The sequence below is a fragment of the Rattus rattus genome, chromosome 17 (assembly GCF_011064425.1).
Source record: "Rattus rattus isolate New Zealand chromosome 17, Rrattus_CSIRO_v1, whole genome shotgun sequence".
NCBI classification, from domain to species: domain Eukaryota; kingdom Metazoa; phylum Chordata; class Mammalia; order Rodentia; family Muridae; genus Rattus; species Rattus rattus.
Genome location: NC_046170.1, coordinates 48,202,685 through 48,223,414, shown reverse-complemented (window position 1 = coordinate 48,223,414; position 20,730 = coordinate 48,202,685). Strand labels below are relative to the sequence as shown.

At 40.1% G+C, this 20,730-nt stretch overlaps 1 protein-coding gene across 1 annotated transcript in view; it reads right to left on the bottom strand.

Moving 5' to 3' along the window:
• Window positions 1-20,730, bottom strand: part of Itgb1 (integrin subunit beta 1) — a 48,115-nt gene that overhangs the window by 2,336 nt on the left and 25,049 nt on the right. The window contains exons 5-15 of the mRNA XM_032888182.1: window positions 18,068-18,238; window positions 16,437-16,675; window positions 14,368-14,523; window positions 13,374-13,469; window positions 13,023-13,112; window positions 10,699-10,839; window positions 10,340-10,539; window positions 8,565-8,803; window positions 8,125-8,347; window positions 6,245-6,477; window positions 4,783-4,949 (exon numbers count right to left, since the gene is read on the bottom strand). Coding sequence (XP_032744073.1) covers window positions 4,783-4,949; window positions 6,245-6,477; window positions 8,125-8,347; window positions 8,565-8,803; window positions 10,340-10,539; window positions 10,699-10,839; window positions 13,023-13,112; window positions 13,374-13,469; window positions 14,368-14,523; window positions 16,437-16,675; window positions 18,068-18,238 — 1,955 coding nt within the window. The remainder of the gene's footprint in view (window positions 1-4,782; window positions 4,950-6,244; window positions 6,478-8,124; window positions 8,348-8,564; window positions 8,804-10,339; window positions 10,540-10,698; window positions 10,840-13,022; window positions 13,113-13,373; window positions 13,470-14,367; window positions 14,524-16,436; window positions 16,676-18,067; window positions 18,239-20,730) is intronic.

Genomic DNA, 20,730 nt, shown 5'->3' with positions numbered 1-20,730 from the left:
CCAAGCCACAGTATAGAACAAAGAACACCATATCAAGGTAGAGACACATATGCTTCATCTGAAATTTAAAACGTGTTCTGAGGTGCTGGGAATGGAGCAGAGAAGAGGAAAGCAGTGTGGGCTTAGCCCTAAGATCAAGGTCAGCATCTACCAAGACAGCAGCAGCTTTGTAAATTACCTGCAGAACAAGACCACACACCTGATCACTCACTCCCACTCCTCAAACAGTGGGGTGCTGGTTAGTTTCTGTCATCTTGATACAAACTAAGGTCTCCTTGGAAGAGGAAACCTTAATTAAGGAATTGCCTCCAACACACTGACCTGTGGGCATTTTCTTGACTGCTAATTGGTTAGGAGAGCCCAGCCCACTGTGTGTGGTGCCACTCCTGGGCAGGTAGGCCTGGGCTGTATACAAAAGGTTAACTGAGCATGCCAGGGAACGTATGCACAGCAGTAAGAACTTCTCTGGAGGTCTCTGCTTTAGTACCTGTGTCCAGGGGACTGCCCCCATGTTCCTGCTTTGGTTTCCTCTGATGATAGGTTGTACCAGTTAAACCAAATAAACCCTTTCATCACGTTGCTTTTTGGTCATGGTATTTTACAACAGAATGCAAACTTTAATCTCAACATAAAATCATGGGGGGGAGCAGCCTTTGGCCTTGTCTTGATTAATTGAGGCAGGATGTCCACTGTGAGTAGAATCATTTCCTGAGCTTGAATGTTGTATAAAAGGAGAAAGTGAGTCATTTCCTGAGCTTGAATGTTGTATAAAAGGAGAAAGTGAGCCCCAGCATCTGTCACTTTCACTTTGATTTGACCAGGTGCCCCAAACTCCAACACTATGACACTGTACACTCTGTGAACCTGAGTAAATCTTTTCTCATTAGACCAACAGAAAAAGTAGGTAATACAAGCGCCATCAACAAACATTCTATTACACTGACGACAAAACTGCTTAGAATCTCAAGGTCTCAGCTCGCTGGCTCACAGCATCCCTCCTTCAGGTAAGAAGTTTCCAACTTCCTGGGTGTGATGCTAGAAATGCATCAAATATATTAGGCTACTAAACTACTATTTAATTGTCTTTAAGTTAACACATTCAACAAAATCTAAAACTTACTGCTTAAGAATTGTAAGTGAACAAAACATAAAGCAAAATATAAAAGGAGAGAAGTTCAATATTTATTGTCATGGAGTCTAAAGCAGAATTTATATGGAAAACACTTACCTTTGGAGAAGTTTGGTTTGCCATACACACTAACATTTATATTCACTATGTCAAAGTCCAACCAAACAAAAATTTAACATGCAAGTTAGAGATAAACTCACGTATGTATTAGGTATCAGTTTAATGAAGGTAAGCTAAAGTAAATCAGATTAGTTCCATCAGTCAGGGGACAGACAGCCCCTGCCCCAAGAAGCCAAGGCATATTTGCACCTAAAGTGTAGGTTCCTTTGCAGTGAGTCCCTCCTGGTCTACTAGGAACAGCTGGCAGTGGTGGCTGTGAATTACTTATGTGAGGTATGCAATGAAAACTCGGAGGCTTGTCATTCACAGCAGGGAAGGACAAACCTAACAATTCTGTCAGTGTCCCAACATGGCAGTCTTACATGCTTACATAATTACGGTGCATGCTAATGGTGTAATTAATTGGTGAGAACCCTTGGTCCCATATCACAAAAAAATGTTTTTATGTGACTTTTTTCTGATAGTTTTGCCCTCATTAATTTTTACTGTTCATATTCATTAAGAAAACATCCTGGAATAATCTATAGCCATAAAATTTCTTAGATTTCAGTAATATATAAATAAATTTTAAGAAACCCTTGCTTTTTTAATTGTATGAAATGCTTATTCTAGCTGAAGAAGGTGTATGATAGCCAAAAATTAAATCAAGAATATAAACATTAAATATAAATAGTAACTATTGATTAATACTACTCAAAGTGCCATTAAATGTACGGGAAGGGCAAATAACTTATCTCAGGAAAAGTCTTCTGTGGAAAGTAACTACATGAAATGGTTAATACCTGATTGTGCCCACAAAGAAAATAAATAAAACCCCACTAATTTCACTGGCTATTCAGTTTTTCTATAAAAATTAAGTTCTGTAAAGTATCAGGTGAGAGTGAAAGAAATGTATCAAGTTACACACACACAAGAGTTTAACAATAACTTTCTACCAACAAACTAGCCTTGAATAAAAGCTTCTTAGCAGTAAAAGAGATACAGGATATCATGATTTCTAGTATTGCTGTTACTTCCTATATTCCTTAAAAATATAAAACATCCTCTAATTTAGGGTTTTCTGAAAATCTTATTTTTTTAACTGACTGATTCACAGATTAAGTGATTATACATCCTGAAGCCCTTCAATTTTGCTTTCCAAGTTCAATAACAGAATAAAAGTAATCATAACAGCTGTGCTGAGTTCTATGTAGTAGGAAAGTGATTCTCCTATTATGTTTGTCCAACAGAGTAGACATGAGCTTTTCTCCCTAGGTGCTCCCAGAATTATGACCATGAGACTTAATAATTTATGAATAAAACCATAAGCATGGGTTTGTTTCCCAATTAGCTCATAACTTACATAATCCATTTATTCTAACCTGAATTCAGCTACATGTCTGGTTTCTCTCAGTTTCATCCATCTGACTTCAGGGTAAATCTCCTGCTCTTGACTCTTTCCCAGAATCCTCTCTGCTGGATGTCCCACCTTCTATATTTCCTGCCTCAGCTATTAGGTCCATGGCTTTTTAGTGACAGGTGATGCTGTCACACAGTGTGTAAGAGATTCTCATTACATTACCCCAAATCATAACACAGCTGTCAAAATGGGCAGCTCTGTAAAGTGTTCTATTTCTTCCTGGCCAGGTAACTGTTTCCTAAAGAATGTGATTGCTAATGGGTGCAGGGCAGAGGATAGGGACATAAATATCATTTCACTGACTAGCTGTGTGAACTTGGTTTCTCTGCCTCAGTCTTCTCTTCTATAAAACAAGAATAAAGATAACCCCCACTATTCTCACAAGTAACAAAAAATATAAGGATTGAGAACCATTCCTAAAGCACAGGGGAACCCTATAGCTATTGCCAACACTGTCTCTGTTGACAGAAAGTGGAAACAACAAAACGAATTCTCCTGGGCTCTTCCAATCCACAAGAAAATAATTTGGGTCTAAATGTAATCAGCCTTTTTTATGGAAGTTTTAAGAGAGGCAAAAACAGGTAAATCTATGTGAGTTCAAGGCTAGCCTGGTCTACACAGCAAGATCAAAGATAGCCAGGGCTAAATATTAAATACTTCTCTCAAGAAAAAAATGATAATAATAAAATAAAAATAAGCAACAAAAATTTCAGTTTTAAACTTGAAAGTCAGAACCATGTAATAACTAAAAAGAAACACTCGGTGGTATTCTGCTTCTCAGTGGAATTTCCACATAATCAAGAACAAAAAAAGTCTCAGAATCTTCCTAGAATGGGTAAAATGAATTGTAACTGTGAACAGTTTCACTATTCAATTCAGGAAGTAATTCAGCATCTGCCATGACCTTCTGGAACAGGACTGCATCGGAGATCGGTAGTACACTGCAGCCCAGCGTCAGTTAACACCCTCCCTATCGCAGACTTGAGAGGAGCCTCAGGGAGGTAACAGAGCTCTGGGCTGCTCTACTTCCTAAGCAGGTCTTGCCTGGCTGCAAAGCATTGCTTTCTCTCCAACACAGGGGCAGCCTCTATACCTTATTATTTGGTAAAGTCCTTCCAAGCACTAAGTTAACATATGAGACAAGCCACCCATAGCCATAAAATAAAGCCAAACAAAAATAGCAGTAGTGTTGAGACACACACGGTGCAGGAAAAAAAAAAAAAAAAAAAAAGGAGAGACAGACAGAAATTCACATGCAAGGATAGAGAGTGAAAAGAAATACGAACGGAAACTCAGAGACCAGCTTTACGTCCATAGTTTGGATTCTTGAAATTATTAATAGGACTCTTGTAAATCGGATTTTCTTGCTAAAGTGAAAGAAATAGTTTCTAGTGATTTCATCAGAAAAAAAATTGATATGCATTGACAGAAACTGGAATTCTATTTCTATACTTCTAAAGTGTCTAAATTTAAAAAAAAAAAAAAAAAAAAAAACCCTGTTGTGTCAAAATGTGAATCTAAAGGGCCAACATTTATCCAACCACACAATTCTATTCTGAAACCAGTTATCAACACGTACCAGTCAAAGCCTGTGTTTCTATTAAGCAAGATTTTACAGAAATGCAATCTGAAGAAAGTTCAGGCTGAGTATTTCCAAATGCACGAACACACCTAGACCTCATCTAAGAAGGCCCGTTGTAACCCCATCTTCTGGTCAGCCCTTCCCTCATGCTAGTCTTAGAAATACTGGTTTGGTTGTGTATCCCAGAAATCATATGAAGAGAATCATAATGAATGTATGGAGGGGAAGTGGAGTTTTCTACAGTGTGGCCTGAGATGTTGGTGAAGTCATTTAAGATTCTATTTTATATCAGACAAACGAGCTGAGAATATTTAGAATCTGACCTACTAAAGAACTAAAACATATTGGCCACTACATACACAAAATATCATATTCTCCTAAATTATTAATTGAATAGGAGGCTTCTGGTTTTCAGCAAATGCAATTTCTTTGAATTTTGAACTTTGGGTGAAATAAAATATTTAAAGAGGACTTTAAAGGTCAGCCTCACCATTAGTAAGTTACACTTACTTCAGGAACCAACCTACTTCTCACAGATGTTTCATAACTTACCGTGTCCCACTTGGCATTCATTTTCTCCTTTTCAAATTTAGCAAATTCCCTTCTGTCATGAATTATCATTAAAAGTTTCCAAATCAGCAGCAAGGCAAGGCCAATAAGAACAATTCCAGCAACCACGCCTGCTACAATTGGGATGATGTCGGGACCAGTAGGACAGTCTACAAACGAAAAGGTTAATCATGAGCATAAAAAGACTGAGTTTACACAAAGTTCACATGACCACAAAGAGCTAGATGGGGTCTTAACAAAATTAATAGTGCTGCAAACTCAAGAGACTGCACTGTCCCAAAAACCTATTTAAAAGCTACTAAGTTCCAGGCCAGGTGTGGTGGCACATACCTTTAATCTCAAGATGGACCTCATGAGTTTGAGGTCAACCTGTTCTACAAAGTAAGTTCCAGGCCAGACAAGGTGAGACCCGATCTCAAACAAACAAACAAACAAAAAACTACTAGATTCTAACGAGGGAGCTTATAAAACTGTAGGAAATATGATCAGTAGGTCATTTATTTGGGGGCTATGGAATATATTTCTTTCCTGAAGACTAAAAAAAATTAAAAATCATAATGGCATCAAAAATAATAAAAAGCTTATATATAGTTAAAAATATTCTGTGAAGACTATAAAGTACTAAGCAATGACAAAAGACAGTAGTAAAGATGACTGGCCAGACACAGGCTAGCATTCAAGTGGCAAGGCTGCAGAGCCACACCTTCGAAGTCATTAACACTGTAGAAATAAACCAGGAAGCCATGATCTATTGCAACACCTGGGTTCACTGCATAACACCACAAAAACAGCAACAAAGCCCGTGTTGAAAAAATTGCTAAGGCAATGAAAAGATAGAGGCCGTCTAGTGTTGCAGAACAATGCAGAGACCACAAGAGGGCTCAGTGGGTAAAGGCACTTGCTAACAAGGCTAACCACGTGTTTGATTCTCAGGAACACGTAGGTCAAGAGAAACAACTCCACAAAGTTGTCTTCTCTTTTAAAAACAATAAAAGCTACAAAGTTGAAGCATTTCTTTTAACCCTAAACAGATGCTTACCACATGTCTAAAATGAGTTCATAGCAAAAACCTGATAGAGTGACAAAGAATCTATAAAGGCTACTAGGAAAACAAAGGTGAAATGTGCTTCTTTCCTGGGAAGTTGAACAAATTCAACATTGATAATATCTTTAAGATACCTTCTTCGAGCACCTAAAGCTGGACTTAAATTTATAATTTAAATTTATAAATTTATAATTTAAATATCACAACAATATAGCTTGGGTTGCATTTACTTAAAACTTGATTCCTTCTTTAGTTGCTATATAATTAGCAAGATTCTACTTTAAGCTTTGAGAAGAAAATATCCCAATATAAACCTAATATAAATAGTAAGATAAGAATACAGGCTGTTCCTGCAGCCAGAGCCCCGGCAATGCCTCTGGAGTCTACTTGGACTTCTACCTGGAGTCTCCACAACATGCACGTGAGCTTCACCGTTGCTGTTCACTGAGTAGGTGAAATAGAACCAGCAGTCATCAATGTCCTTCTCCTTGCAGTGGGTCACAGGGTCCACCTGCACAGGCTGGGGCAACTTCTCCCTGCTTTCCACTTTGGTGAGGTTGAAATGGGAGCACTCCTGTGCACACGTGTCTTTTTTTTCTCCTTTATTGAAGGCTCTGCACTGAACACATTCTCTAAGACAGAAATCATTACACTTAGTGTGTATTAAGATGAATTTTGCTTAGAATACTTCACGTGCTAAACTAATGACCATACCAGTCTAAGGGCATATAAATTCAGAGGAAATAGAGGTAACATGTGCCACAGGAGATCCTGGTTTCCAGCAGCCTTGGCCAAGCCACTGCCACTAAGGTCAGCAACACCCTGGCTGGCAAAGCTGCAGTCAAAGAATAAAGGAGTAGGTAACGAATTCTCCAGACCCACCTTGGATTAACCATTGGTTGTAGCAAAGCACCCAGGAAGCCTCTGGCTACAGAAGCTGCCTGCAAGCATGTGCCCTCCACTGGAAGAATAAGGACTTCAGTAAAGGCCAGTGCCTATGGGGCCTAGTAACACCAGGCCTTATCAAGAGTTCACCCAACATCTGATTAACAAACCTTACTTCCTAGCTATGGGGAACTGCTCAGCCTCCAGTACAAACTAACAACTAGCACACTGCAGACCTGGGGGACATACATTAAAATCTAGTCCAAGCCCTTGGTGGTAGCCACATCTGCAGTCCTAGCATGCTCAGGAGGCTGAGGCAGAATAATCTCCAGTTCTAGGAGAGCCTAGGCTCAATAGCAAGGTCTCTCTCTCATTCTACACTGTGTATGAATTTATATAGAGATATAAAATTAACATAATTTAACATATTTTAATGAACTTTAGCAGTTCAAATTTATAGCAATTTTAAGTAAACCAAATACATTTTCCTAGTCAATGCTAACACTTGGATTTTTCTTACAAATAAATTTCTCATTAATAGGGTAAAAAGAAAATGCTAGTCTCCAAAATGAAAATTAAATCATGATAAAGAAATAAAGGTGGGGCCTGGAAGATTGTTTAGTCAGAAAAGTACCTGCCCCACAAGCATGAAGACCTGAATTCTGATCACTAGAACCTATGGAAAAGGCCAGTAATGGAGGCACGTGTTTTCAATCCCAGTGCTAGGAGGCAGAGACAGACTCCTGGCCTAGCTTACTTGGCAAAGTTCCAGGTCAATGAAAACCCCTCTGCTAAATAGAGGTGGAAGGGTAGAAGGCACCTGAGAAATAACTAAAGTTGTCATAACTCTACACACAAATATACACATGCATGGATATACATCTCTACAACACAAAATTAAGATATAGGTAATAAAACTGGACCTATATGACATCAAATATGTAACATAGATCCATAATAACTTAAGCAGTATAGTATCAGTGTAATAATTTACCAAGGAGAAAACCTTCCATTCTCCTCAAGCAAAAGATAGCAACTGGACTAGAGTATAAGCCTCTGTGGTAGAGCTCAGAGCTCTATCTCTACACTACACCTTAAAAACAAAGGACAGTAGTGCCGATTAAATAAGGTACAGACTTATTAAATACAGCACAGACTTATTACATAGTGATTTCAGATTAAAAACAAACAAAACCGCACAACTCTCATGGCATACTTCATTCCTACACAATTATTAAGAATTTTTAGGACATAAAAAATGGTACATAAAAAGCAGCCAGTATTCTCTTAGAAGTGCACTCGATCAGCACTCTCCTCTGGCTCTAGTGGTGTAACACAGGCACTGGGGTCAGCAAAGCGAGTGTGACCGCGTAAAGCCCTTGGGCAGTACTTACTTATGCTCTGCACAGACACCAAGGCAGGTCTGACAGGTCTCACAGGTTGGCCCCTGGAACTTGGGATCTGTGCACTTACAAGCACCACATTCACAGATGCCCCGGCCATTGCAGATCTGACCATTTGTCGCTACGCATGGAACAGTGTCCAAGGAACAGTCACATGCACTGCCAGTGTAGTTGGGATAGCATTCACAGACACGACACCTGCACACACCATTTCCTGCAATGAAAAAGATCATTTCTTTGCATAAAATATCATATCATTGCATAAAATATATCGTCACAGCAATTATTCACAAATTAAAAACAAGCCACCACACAGAAGAAAGCAGATCTAATGGAAGCCTGCCCTAACTCCTGCACCTTCCCTTTCTGTGTGTTCACCCACAGACTCTTCAGAGGAACTGTGTGTGTAGCTACTGCTGGTGCTGACCCACCTCCACAGATTAAGCCGTTGGACCTATCGCAGTTGAAGTTATCACACTCGCAGAATTTGCCAGAGTAGATTTCATTTGTATTCTCTCTCTTCCTGCACACACACTGTCCACAGACACACTCGCCATTGTTACTGCAGATTTCTGAGCTGTTCTCTTTTCTGCAGTAAGCATCCATGTCTTCACTGTTCACTTCATCTGTGCTGCATTCACAGTGTCTCCCAACACGACCCTCATTGCACCTGCAGAGAAATCCAAGCACAGTCACACAAAACACGAAGTGCAACAATTTCCTCACACTAGCAAAGTATCAGGGAGGGATGCTCGCTCTACATATACAGACATGAGAGAAGTGCACTGTGTTCATACACACACACACACACACACACACGCACGCACACACACACACACACACATGCAGCAGACACTCAAGTTCTTATAGAATATACAGGGGCCTTGGGGAAATTTCATCTTCAGCAAGGAACCATTCTGAGCAAAATGAAAACATACTCCAGCAACAAACAACAAAACTGGAAGAAACAGACCAGGCTAACTTGGAACTCAGAGGTCTGCCTGCCTCTAGCTCCCAAGTGCAGGGATTAAAGGTGTGCGTCTGGCTAGATTCTCAAATAATTCAATTATATTCCGTTACAGACTACCTGCCACTAAATTTGAAGCAAAGGTCTAACTGTTAACAAAAAAATAGCAATGAATACAATCCCAAAAGTTGGAAAATTCACTGAGTACATAAACTGAAAATAGACCTAGCCTTAGATAAGGGTAAATTTACACACAGGTCTGGACTGCTCAAATATCCTACATATCTTAGAGCACGTTCGTGAATACTGGATAAACTCATTTTGCATATGCTAAACAAAAAGAAGGCAAAGAAATTCCAAAAAAAATCTTTTTTGGTAAATGCTGTTTAAAAAAAAAAAGATATCTTAATGACTCAAGTTAAATATAATGTAGAAAAAATACAATAATTAAATCATTTCTTAAAATGGCAATTAATGGTAAACATAGCTATTCATTTTTCTTTGGGCCAATAAAAAAACCCACAGTGATATGAGGCTGACATTTACATTAAAAAATTCTAGTTTAAAGAAAAGGCTGTATTACGAACACAGTTTAATTTTTAATATAAAAAGCAGCCAAGAGGGCAGGTGAGAAGGCTAAGATGCTAAAAGCACCAAAAAAAAGTCACCAAACCTGATCAACTCCTAGGATCCACAAGGTAAACAGAGAACTAACTCTGTGATTGTTCTCACCACAAGCCTGCCCTAACATCAGGGCACACACTAAATAAACAAATAAAACTTCAAGTACTATTTTATCTTTATCCCAGAAACAGAAAATTAATGCTGTACATGGTAGACATTCTTCTTGCTAACCAGGTCACAGATAAAACTGTGATCTAAGACGGGGAGCAGTGGGACCTCAGCACCCAAGTACGGAGGCAGTAAGATCATACATTTGGGGTCATCCCAGTAAAACACAATTTAAAGTCACCATTGACAGTCTGTACAAAACATGTTTCTATCTACTTGTTTTTCCTTTTCAGTGTATTTTACTGTAGAGAACTGGGAGTGTCACTAGGAAAACAAAGCCCATAGGTTGCTGTGAGACACTGCTTACCTAGCTAAAAGCTTAACAACAGAGCCTTAAGAGTGGGTGAGCAAGTGACTGGAGCAAAGGATTCGTGTCTTCATTTTCTACAGGCTTCCAAAATAAAGAGGCCTATACTGTCTGTCCCACTGCAGCAAGACTGCACTTACCTGCAGGCTCCACACTCAAATGTCCCATTTCCCTCATGGCACTTGGGACTTGCTGGGATGCCATGGCTTTGACAATTACACTTACAGATGAACTGAAGAACGACCTCTACTTCTTCTGTGAAGCCCAGAGGTTTAATTTTAATTGTTTCAGACTCCTTGTTTGGACATTTATTAGCAGTTATGCTAATTTCAAATTGAACCTTAAAGGAAAAAAAATTAATAAATTCAGCCAATGAACATGAATTGAACATTGAATATTTCAAATGCTAGTAGTGCTTTAATTGCTAAACTATCTCTCCAGCCCTATTTTTTTTTTACGTATGCTTTCCCTTTTTCACATAAATGCTCACAGAACATACCTCATCTCCAATGGAAATGTTAGAACACTTTCGTCCATTTTCTCCTGTCCCATTCACTCCATTCTTGCAGTAGGACTTGTAATTTATTGTTACTCCATCTGGCAATTTGCTGTTTTCCAGAATGACTTCTGAAGAAAGGGACTAAAAGAAATACTAACCATGAAAAGGGACGTAAAATAAAATATGACTTAAACACACTCAAATAACACTGGATGAAAGGAGCTGTTATGAAAACACTATCATTTCAATGCAATTCAATCCAACTGGGTGTTAGAAAATCTAGAGTAGTCAACTCTAAAAATGGTCCAGTCTTCAAAATAATGTGTACAATATGAAAGCATTTACTTCTTATTAATTAATTTGCTTTTTATTAATTAGCTAAAATGCTAATGATTATGAGGAATCCTAAGAACACAGAACAGATGCTTGCTACCCCTGCTGTCACAACAGCTCTCCATAACTGTCCTCTGGCCAGAGACCAGACCATCAGCATAAACAAATCTACTTGGGACCACTGTGATCTTACCCACTTCCTAAACACCCTTCTGGAGCCTGAAGAACTGGAGCTTAGCTCAACGGTACAGCACTGTGTCTAGTAGCCATGAGGCCCTAGGCTATTCTCAGCACTGACAAAAAATAAAATATGAGGAGAGCTGACAAGAGTCCAGGCAGTGCTTATTTATTTAAGAGAGCAGACATCTCAGGACACCTGTGGTGGCTTGAATAAGTTTGGCTCATGGGAAATGGCACCATTAAGAGGTGTGGCCTTGTTAGAGAAAGTGTGTCACTTAGAGCACACTGTGTAGGCAGGTTTTGAAGACCTATGCTTAGGCTCAACCCTATGTGAAAAAGGTCCTCCTCTTAATTGCCCATGAGACAGTATCTCTTGTCTGCAGTCAGATCAAGATACAGAACTCTCAGCTCCTTCAGCACCATGTCTGCCTGCACATTGCCATGCTTCCTGCCATGACAATAATGAACTGAACCTTTCAAAGTGTAAACCGGCACCAATTAAATGTCCTTTGTAAAAGTTGTCTTGGTCATGGTGTCTCTTCACAGCAATGGAAACTCTCACAAAGATAACACCCCTACAGGGATAGCAGTCTGGAATGGGAGGATGGAAAACAAAAAGAATCTTGTCTTTAACCCCTCTAAGTCAAAATCTTCCCAAAATGTCTAGGGATCTTAAGCTGTGTAGAAATCAATGTGAAGTTCAAAGCAAGGCATGGCATAGCATACCTGGGTGGTAGAGGCAAAATGTCATGAGTTCAGATCCTAGGAAATACTGAGAGGCCGAGGTACCTGGGCCATGACACAGTCCCAAAAATTCTGGGGCTGGCAAAATGGATCAGAGTATAAAATGTGAGTTTGATACCAAATCCACACGCTGGAGGAGAGAGCTAACTTCCACAAGCTGTCTCATAACATACCCATCACATCATTTAAACACACTCTCTCTCTCTCTCTCTCTCTCTCTCTCTCTCTCTCTCTCTCTCTCTCTCCCTCTCTCTCAGCTAAAAAAGTTTTTTAATCTAAATTAACCTACCAAAGACATAGGAAGCGGTCTATATAGTGCATAACAGTTTCCATGAAACTGCAAGTGTCCGTGGGTCATTTTAAATGATCACCGGCTAGAGCTTACTGCGAATCATCACAAGTATTCTACAGAGAATTCTGATGTAGTTTCAGTTCCTGAATGATATGCCTATGTGTGTACATTCACAGGAGAGTCTATGTAATTACTACTAAAAACAGAAAGTGTGTCCTCTGAGTCTGTCTTGCGAAAAAGGAGAAAAGTAAAATCTGTCAAGCATCATTCATCAAATAGGTGAAGCTAGCCAGGCATGGTGATGCACACCTCTCATCCCAGCACTTGGGGGCAGATGCAGGTAAATCTCTATGAGTTCAAAGCCAGCTTGGTCTACATAGTAAATTCTAAGACTGCCAGAGCAACACAGAAAAACCATCTCCAAAAGAAAAAAAAAAAAAGATGGATCAATAAAGGTGACTTTAGGGAAGAAAAAAAATTAAAACAAAAAAACAAAACAAAACTGTATGTTGTGTTTTATTCTTGTTCCAAGTAGGAGGTATATGGCCTAATGACGCATAAACAAGACCTTGGAAATTTTGCATATGCCCTTATCTAAATATTTCTGCTTTGCTTAAATTATGCTTCCAAAGACTAAAATGATATGAACTTTTTCTTCCAGACACAGAACTTAAATTCACATTTTGCACTGTTTCTTCAGCTTGCTGAAATGTGTATAAAAGGGTGTTTTATTTAAAGCATGGCATGAAGCTAACAGCATTTAAAGCACACTCACATTGTAGGCATCGATAATCAGCTGTATCACATTACTAGAGTTTCCAGACAGTGTGCCCACTGCTGACTTAGGAATCAAATTCTTCAATTCCTGAAATTAAAAATATAAAATATAAATATTATTTTTTCAACCAATTAAAATCCATTGCACCTCAGGTCTTTTATTCATTTCCTCAGTATCTTTTCAAGTCAAACTTACAATAACAATCCTAATAAACGCAATAAATAAATAATGTTTGTCAAGTTCCATCAGCTACTGAACATAAATGCCTTGGGGCATTTTCTCACACTCCAAATACATAATTCAGCTACTAAACAATAGGAGAGATATAGAACTTTCATTCTTTTTTACCTTGTAAACAGGCTGGAACTCTTCAGTGACTGCAAAAATCGTCTGAATATTATTTTCACTTAGTTTCTGAACAAGGTGAGCAATTGAAGGATAATCCTAAGGAATCAAGTAATAGAATTTCGTATATAAATACACCATATATTCAATGATGAGGCTTTGTTTATTTTGTTTGAGTCTCTGTAGTCCAGGCTTATTCTCAATTGCTAAGATTACACTGTTTGAGTTGATAAACATTCATAACCAGATCACTCACACAAGACTGCTCTCAAGACAGAATATCAAATGCAAATAATTGCTGAGCTGGGTCACGTTCTTCTTTTATATGTTTAAGAACTTCTGTATTTTAAGGCATTTTTATGTAATATATTTTTATGTTCGCTGACATTTTGGCTGCATGTATATCCGTATGAGACTATCAGAAGCCCTGGAGCTAGATAGAATTACAGAAAGGTGTGAGCAGCCATGTGGCTGCTGGGAATTGAACCCAAGTCCTCTGGAAGAGCTGCCAAGTGCTCTTACCCACTGAACACCTCTCCAGTCCCATTTTAAGAGATTTTAAACGCAAGACAATCTATGCATTTTAAATGTGAGGACTGTGAAATTAAGGAACCAGAACTAAAGGCTCCTGTTATCTAGCATTTAAGACTAAGACTCACCAATACTGAATTTCTTCTAGAACATGAGTGATTTCCTTTCAGTCATAAGATAGAGAGGGCAAACCTAGTTAAAGATTGCACATTTAGACATATGACCAGCGAAGACTGACAAATTATGTATGTGAGTGAGGAGCCAGACAGAGCTCAGCATTCCTGCCACCCAGACAGAGCAGCACACTGCCACAGCTTTACAAGCAGCAATGCAGCTCTCCTGGCGACCATCAGGGCCACACTTAACCAAAACAAGAAATCTGCAAACCCTGCCCTCCCGCACGCACACTCAGGCTTACACACTAAAATCACCAAGACTCACTCACGAGGCAGGTCTAGGTACTTACATAGTAATGACTCATTGTATACACATTATTTTCCAGGTGACACTGGCCATCATTGGGTAAAACAATACCACCGAGTTTCCCATCGCCAGCAAAGTGAAACCCAGCATCCGTGGAAAACACCAGCAGTCGTGTTACATTCCTCCAGCCAATCAGCGACTGTAAAAGAAAAAGGTTACTCAGCATCAATGCTTTCAGGTTCGCAAGCTGCAACTGCACATTCCACCTAATTCTGTATCACTGTCTTTCCCCAGTGCTAATGTTGCCGTCAGTGCAGAGATGCTACTCCAGAACTTCAGAGCTTCTTCCTGCTGGCCTCAGAGTCTGTCTTTCAGGAGGGGCAGTCGTATATGACGAGTACATAAAGAGACTCAGTCTATACCTGCTATTACCCACATCCTGGCTGTACACCCTGCTACTACTAAATTCCTTTGTCAGCCCTCCTTTACACTAGGCTTACTTTCCATGCAATGCATGCTAGCCTCAAACTTACTGTGTAGCTAAGGATGGCCTTGAACTTTTAATTTCCCTGCTCCTAACTCCTAAATACTGGGATTTTACACATGCATCACCATACCTAACTTCATTTTCTTACTGCAGGAAAAATTGTCCCTGCAGTCCAGCTCATGAAATCAGTTCATTTGTAATTTCACTAGCCTATTCAACAAAGAATTTGTGAAAATCCTCTTCTACTATGTAATTAATTACATCTTTTCTAAATTTAAAATAATTTGTAAATTCACTGGATAGAAATTAACCTTCTTGATGCTAATCATCTTTCAAAGGCAGGTTCCTTGCTCTTTGCCTCTAAAGTATGACAAATTCGGAAAAGCAGCATAGCCGAAAATGGGTGGGGTCTAGGGAGTCAGTTTGATCCTGGTTAAAGCAGAGGCAGCTAAGAAAATGTTCTCCATACAGTGACCAGGGGGAAAAAAGCTTTTCAGAGAATAACGAAGGCTAAGGCCAATAATACTCAAATAGTATTTTTTTTAAATTATGAGTACTACAGGAGCAAGTCAAAAATAAAAACAGTGGTCAATATATGCTGAGTGTCTATGTGTACTTCATACAGAACACTGTGATGGTCCTTACAACTGTCCCGTGGGCTGTCATTAACTTTTCCAAAAAGCACAGCTCTAAAGATACCAAAGTCAACTGCCTTAGGAGCAAGGACAGGAAAAGTCCTCTCCATACTAAAACTGTGCTTTATACTTACTAATCTGGGATATCTACAGTGGAAAGTAGATCTACACAGTAAGGTACTCTAGACTAGCTTTATTGACCTAACATTGTTTTCTACTCTGGGTCACGGTTCTCATTTAAAGATCATTGAGGGTCTGGTGTAGTGGACCATACCCAGAATCCCAGTACTCAGGAAGTAGAGGCAAAACATCTCTACAAGTTTGCTGGGCCACACAGCAAAACCGTATCTCCAAAAAACAAAAAAAATCAGAAATACCCATGGATCATAAACACTGGCCCCTGGTTCAACAGAACCAGGCTTATTATTACCCCTGAAACCTTACAATTAAACCAAAAGTACTCTATTACTATTATTACAAACCTAAGCTGTCATACAGCTCATCCATCGGGCCTTTGAAAGTTCCTTCCTTTTATTATTAAGACACCAGAGGAAGACATGTGTCAAAGCAATGACCAGAGCAGAAAACTGACCTGAGGAACATGGTGTGAGACACTATACCATATGGCGTGTTCAGAGTTCCTGGAGACATCTCAAACATGAGTTACATCTCCAATACAGAGCCACAAAGTTAGGACACCTCAGCCTCTTCCAAAAACCTAAATCAGCTAAAGTCTATGTTCCATTGTTTCAAATAAACACATACTGGCCTTTCACACTCCTTGGGCGTGAACTCCCTTTCTGGCTCAAACAGAGATGCAATGATTAGAGATACCCAAGAAAGCAGCGGTGGAAACTTAAGAACGGACATCAGTGCTCTTCAGGGTAATCTTATAGTAGCTAAGGTTATTTTCTTCTAACTTTTAGTAAAAACACACACAGAAGAACTCCCCAGACGGTGTAAACAAACAGTCCTGTAGAAAGCACTTACCCCACAAACTGCAACCTGCATGATTGCATCAAAGCCACCTTCTGGAGAGTCCAAGTTTCCAGATATGCGCTGCTGACCAACAAGTTCATTGAAAAACTCTCCTCTGTCAGTAAGACTAAGCACGTTTTTGTAGCTAAATGGGCTGGTACAGTTTTGTTCACTCGTACAAGGATTTCTTAGCTTTGCTGGTGTTGTACTAATGTATGGCATCACAGTTTTCTCCACAAATGAGCCAAAGCCTAAAGAAAAGATAAATGAGTGGGCAGAGACCAACAAACTTACATCACTTTTAAATTGGTGTTTATTTATTTTTTAATTAATTTATTTATTTGAGGGAAGGTTACACACTATACCACAATGCATATCTAGAGGTCAAAGAACAAGCAGGAGCTGATTTTGAATCACTTAGAAGGAAAACCCTCAGAGCCTGCCCCACATGTGGCCCATACATATACAGCCACCAAACTAGATAAGATGGATGAAGCAAAGAAGTGCAGGCCGACAGGAACCAGATATATCAACAGGAACCAGATGTCATCCTGAGAGACACACCCAGAATACAGCAAATACATAGGCAAATGCCAGCAGCAAACCACTGAACTGAGAATGGGAACCTCGTTGAAGGAATCAGAGAAAGGACTGAAAGAGCTTGAGAGGGCTTGAGTCCACATATGAACAACAATCCCAACCAACCAGAGCTTACAGGGACTAAGCCACTACCCAAAGACTACACATGGACTGACCCTGGGCTCTGACCTCATAGGTAGCAATGAATACCCTAGTAAGAGCACCAGTGGAAGGGGAAGCCCTTGGTCCTGCCAAGACTGAACCCCCAGTGAATGTGATTGTTGGGGGGAGGGTGGTAATGGGGGGAGGATGGGGAGGGTAACCCATTAGAATAGGGAGAGGGAGGGTTTAGGGGGATGTTGGCCTGGAAACCGGGAAGGGGAATAACAATCGAAATGTAAATAAGAAATACTCAAGTTAATAAAGATGAAAAAAAAAAGAAGGAAAACCCTTATCCACTGAGCCATCTCACCAACTCTAAATGTACATCTTTGTCTAAAGCCCAGTATGGAGGCTGCAAAGGCTGCACAGTGGGCAAGAGCTCCTGCTGCTGCATCAGTGTGAAGGTAGAGCTCCTGCTGTTGCATTAGTGTGAAGGTAGAGCTCCTGCTGCTGCATCAGTGTGAAGGTAGAGCTCCTGCTGCTGCATCAGTGTGAAGGTAGAGCTCCTGCTGCTGCATCAGTGTGAAGGTAGAGCTCCTGCTGCTGCATCAGTGTGAAGGTAGAGCTCCTGCTGCTGCATCAGTGTGAAGGTAGAGCTCCTGCTGCTGCATCAGTGTGAAGGTAGAGCTCCTGCTGCTGCATCAGTGTGAAGGTAAGTTCAGATCCCAGTGCCCAGGCCTAAGGCCAGGTATGGCCATGTACACCTGCACCCCAGCACTGGCCACAAACCTAGGTAAGTGGTAAACCATGCCTCACAGAAATGAGACAGAAAGTGACAAAGCAAGACACTCAACAGCCTGATCTGCACACATGCAGAAGCCTACACACACACACACACACACACACACACACACACACACACACACACACACACACACACACGATGTTCCCAACATTCCTACCAATGCGGAAGTCTGAAGTAATCCTCCTCATTTCATTCATCAGATCCGTCCCAAGACTCTTCACATTCTCCAGATCATCTTTCATAGAGTAGGAGAGATCCATAAGGTAGTACAGATCAATAGGGTAGTCTTCAGCCCTCTTGAATTTTAATGTAAACTTCTGTGGTTCTCCTAATTAACCAGAATCAAAATAAAATGAGAAAAATAGTAAGTTCAATTTACATGTTCAATGTTATAGTCTTTTTTTTTTAGGTAAACCATCCAAGCAGTTTTTATTCATTAATATTCATAAATACACACAGCAGCTTCATTAGAGATTTCAATTTCCTCTTCAGTTTGAATGTGGAGTATTAGGAGAGCCTTTCAAGGTACAGGAAGCAGAGATCACCCTGCACTGCTACTTACATTTACCTGCTAAAAGTAAAAATTAGTTAAGTGGAAATGATTATTATATATATTTCTCTCTTCCTTTTGAATGTACACAATGTAACAAGAGTGACAGACCTGAAATTACAATCACCACACAAACCCAGGATAGCTGTTGTCCACTTTCTCAATGTTATAGTCTTAAGTGTATAATTTTTACAAAACCTAAGAATTCTGTGAGAGTCTCAAGAGGCGCACACTTGATTCATTTAACCAGCTACTTACATCAAGACCTAGGGAGGCAAAAATGATAAAGGCAACCCCCTACCCACAAGATACAAATAGCTGCTATAGCTTGGACTTGCCCACATGTCGGCATATCAGAAGGAAGTGAGAAGTTGGAGAGGTGAGGGCCCAGGAGGTCTGGGTTACCAGCGATGTGCCCTGTAGTCTATGGGACCTCCTTTCCGTATCATCTCCCAGATGCCCCACCATGACATTTTACATTACCACCAGCTCAGAGCAACAGGCCATTCAATCAGATGGCAACTTCCAAACTATGACCCAAAATAAGTTTTTTTTTTACATGTTATATTCCAAGCAGTTGATATTGTAATCACAAGATGGTTTACACAGAAGTTTATGAGGAAATCAGAATACTGTTAAGTTTTGGCAGAATGAAAGCAAGGCACATTCTAGACAGGTAGAGATTAAAGTTAGGAGTGAAATGTTCTCTGTGTAAAAAGACACTGCTACATGGAGGTGAGTAACAGTCTAGTTTTACTTTAGAGTTGTAAAAGGAAATTACAGAGGTGAAGTTAGAACTACAAAAAAAAAAAAAATCAATAATAGGAGATGAAGCCTGAACTGAAAATGAGGAAGGTGGGAGAAGTAAAAGTTGTTGCATGTTGTTACTTACAAAGCACAGAGCTGGAAGGCAGCTTAGTGGTAGAGCATTTGCCCAGCACATGAGAGATCCTAAATCTCCAGGATCACAAAATAAAGCACAAACATGGGAGAAGGTGGAAGGTTTGCTTGGATGAAAAATGATCTTTTCTACATGACTTTCTGGCAGGCAGTTGGAGAATGGGTACAGACAGAGCTAACCTGAAAGTTTATGTCATTGCAGAATATGAATGATCTCCAATGACAGTGAGTGGAAAACGAAGTCTTAATCTAAATGCAAAGGGATGAAGTGAAAAAAAAAACACAAAAAGGAAATCAGAAGCAATGGAAGGGAATGAGAAAAACCAGCAGTGACGTGGGCTCCCTAAGTTCAAGAAGAGAGTCTCTTACAAGCTCCCCACAGTGAGAGTAATGACAAGGGGCTGGAGCTGCCTCAGAGGGTAAGAGCACTTGCTGCTCTCATGAGGACCCAGATTAACCATACTTGCAATGCAGGGGATCTGCTAACTTCCGATCTCTGCAGACACCAGGCACACATATGGTACGCACGAGCACGAGCAAGAGCGCGCGCGCGCGCGCGCACACACCCACACCCACACCCACACCCACACCCACACACACACACACACACACACACACACACAGATAAAACATGCATATAAAATAAGTAAACCTAAGTAAATAAGTAAAAAATGTTTTTTAAAAATGATGTTTAAAACAAAATGTGATTTAGGCAAATACATAACGATCCTGATGGGGATGGTGCAGACCTGCAGCTCAAAGATGATGTAGTATTCATGTAGAGTAGATGTGCAAGCCTGTACTAAGTACTTTTCCTGACACTGCAACCTAGGAGAGAGAAAATTTATCTTTGGCTCAGTTTCAAGGAGGCCGCAGCAGTTAGAGCAGGTCCGTCCTTAACAGCAGGACCAGGAGGGAGCAGCACTCTCTATACTGGCAAATCAGGAAGCTCAAGGCCCACCTCCAGAGGTACACACTATGCCAGCCAGGCCGCACCAACTGAAGGCTCCACAGACCCCCAGAACGACACAAGCCAAGAACAAACATTCGCACAGGTGAGCTTACGTGGGACATTCCACATTCAAAGTATAGCAATGCCCACTTCCTCAAGTTTACCCAGGCTGCCAGTAACAGGATGAAAATGACAGGCAGAAAGAGAGCACGTTGTCTATTTAAAGGGTGGGACAGCCATGAGCACTCATAAAAAGGTTAGTATTTAAATGGCACTAAACAAATGCATGGATGAAAACCTTGCTTCTACATTATGAAATTATACTAACAGGTAGATGCTATTATTTTTAAAACTCAGTGAGTGTAATTAGTGTTTTCTGAATCTTTAACAGGATTTGCTTCTAACAGAAGGCAAGATT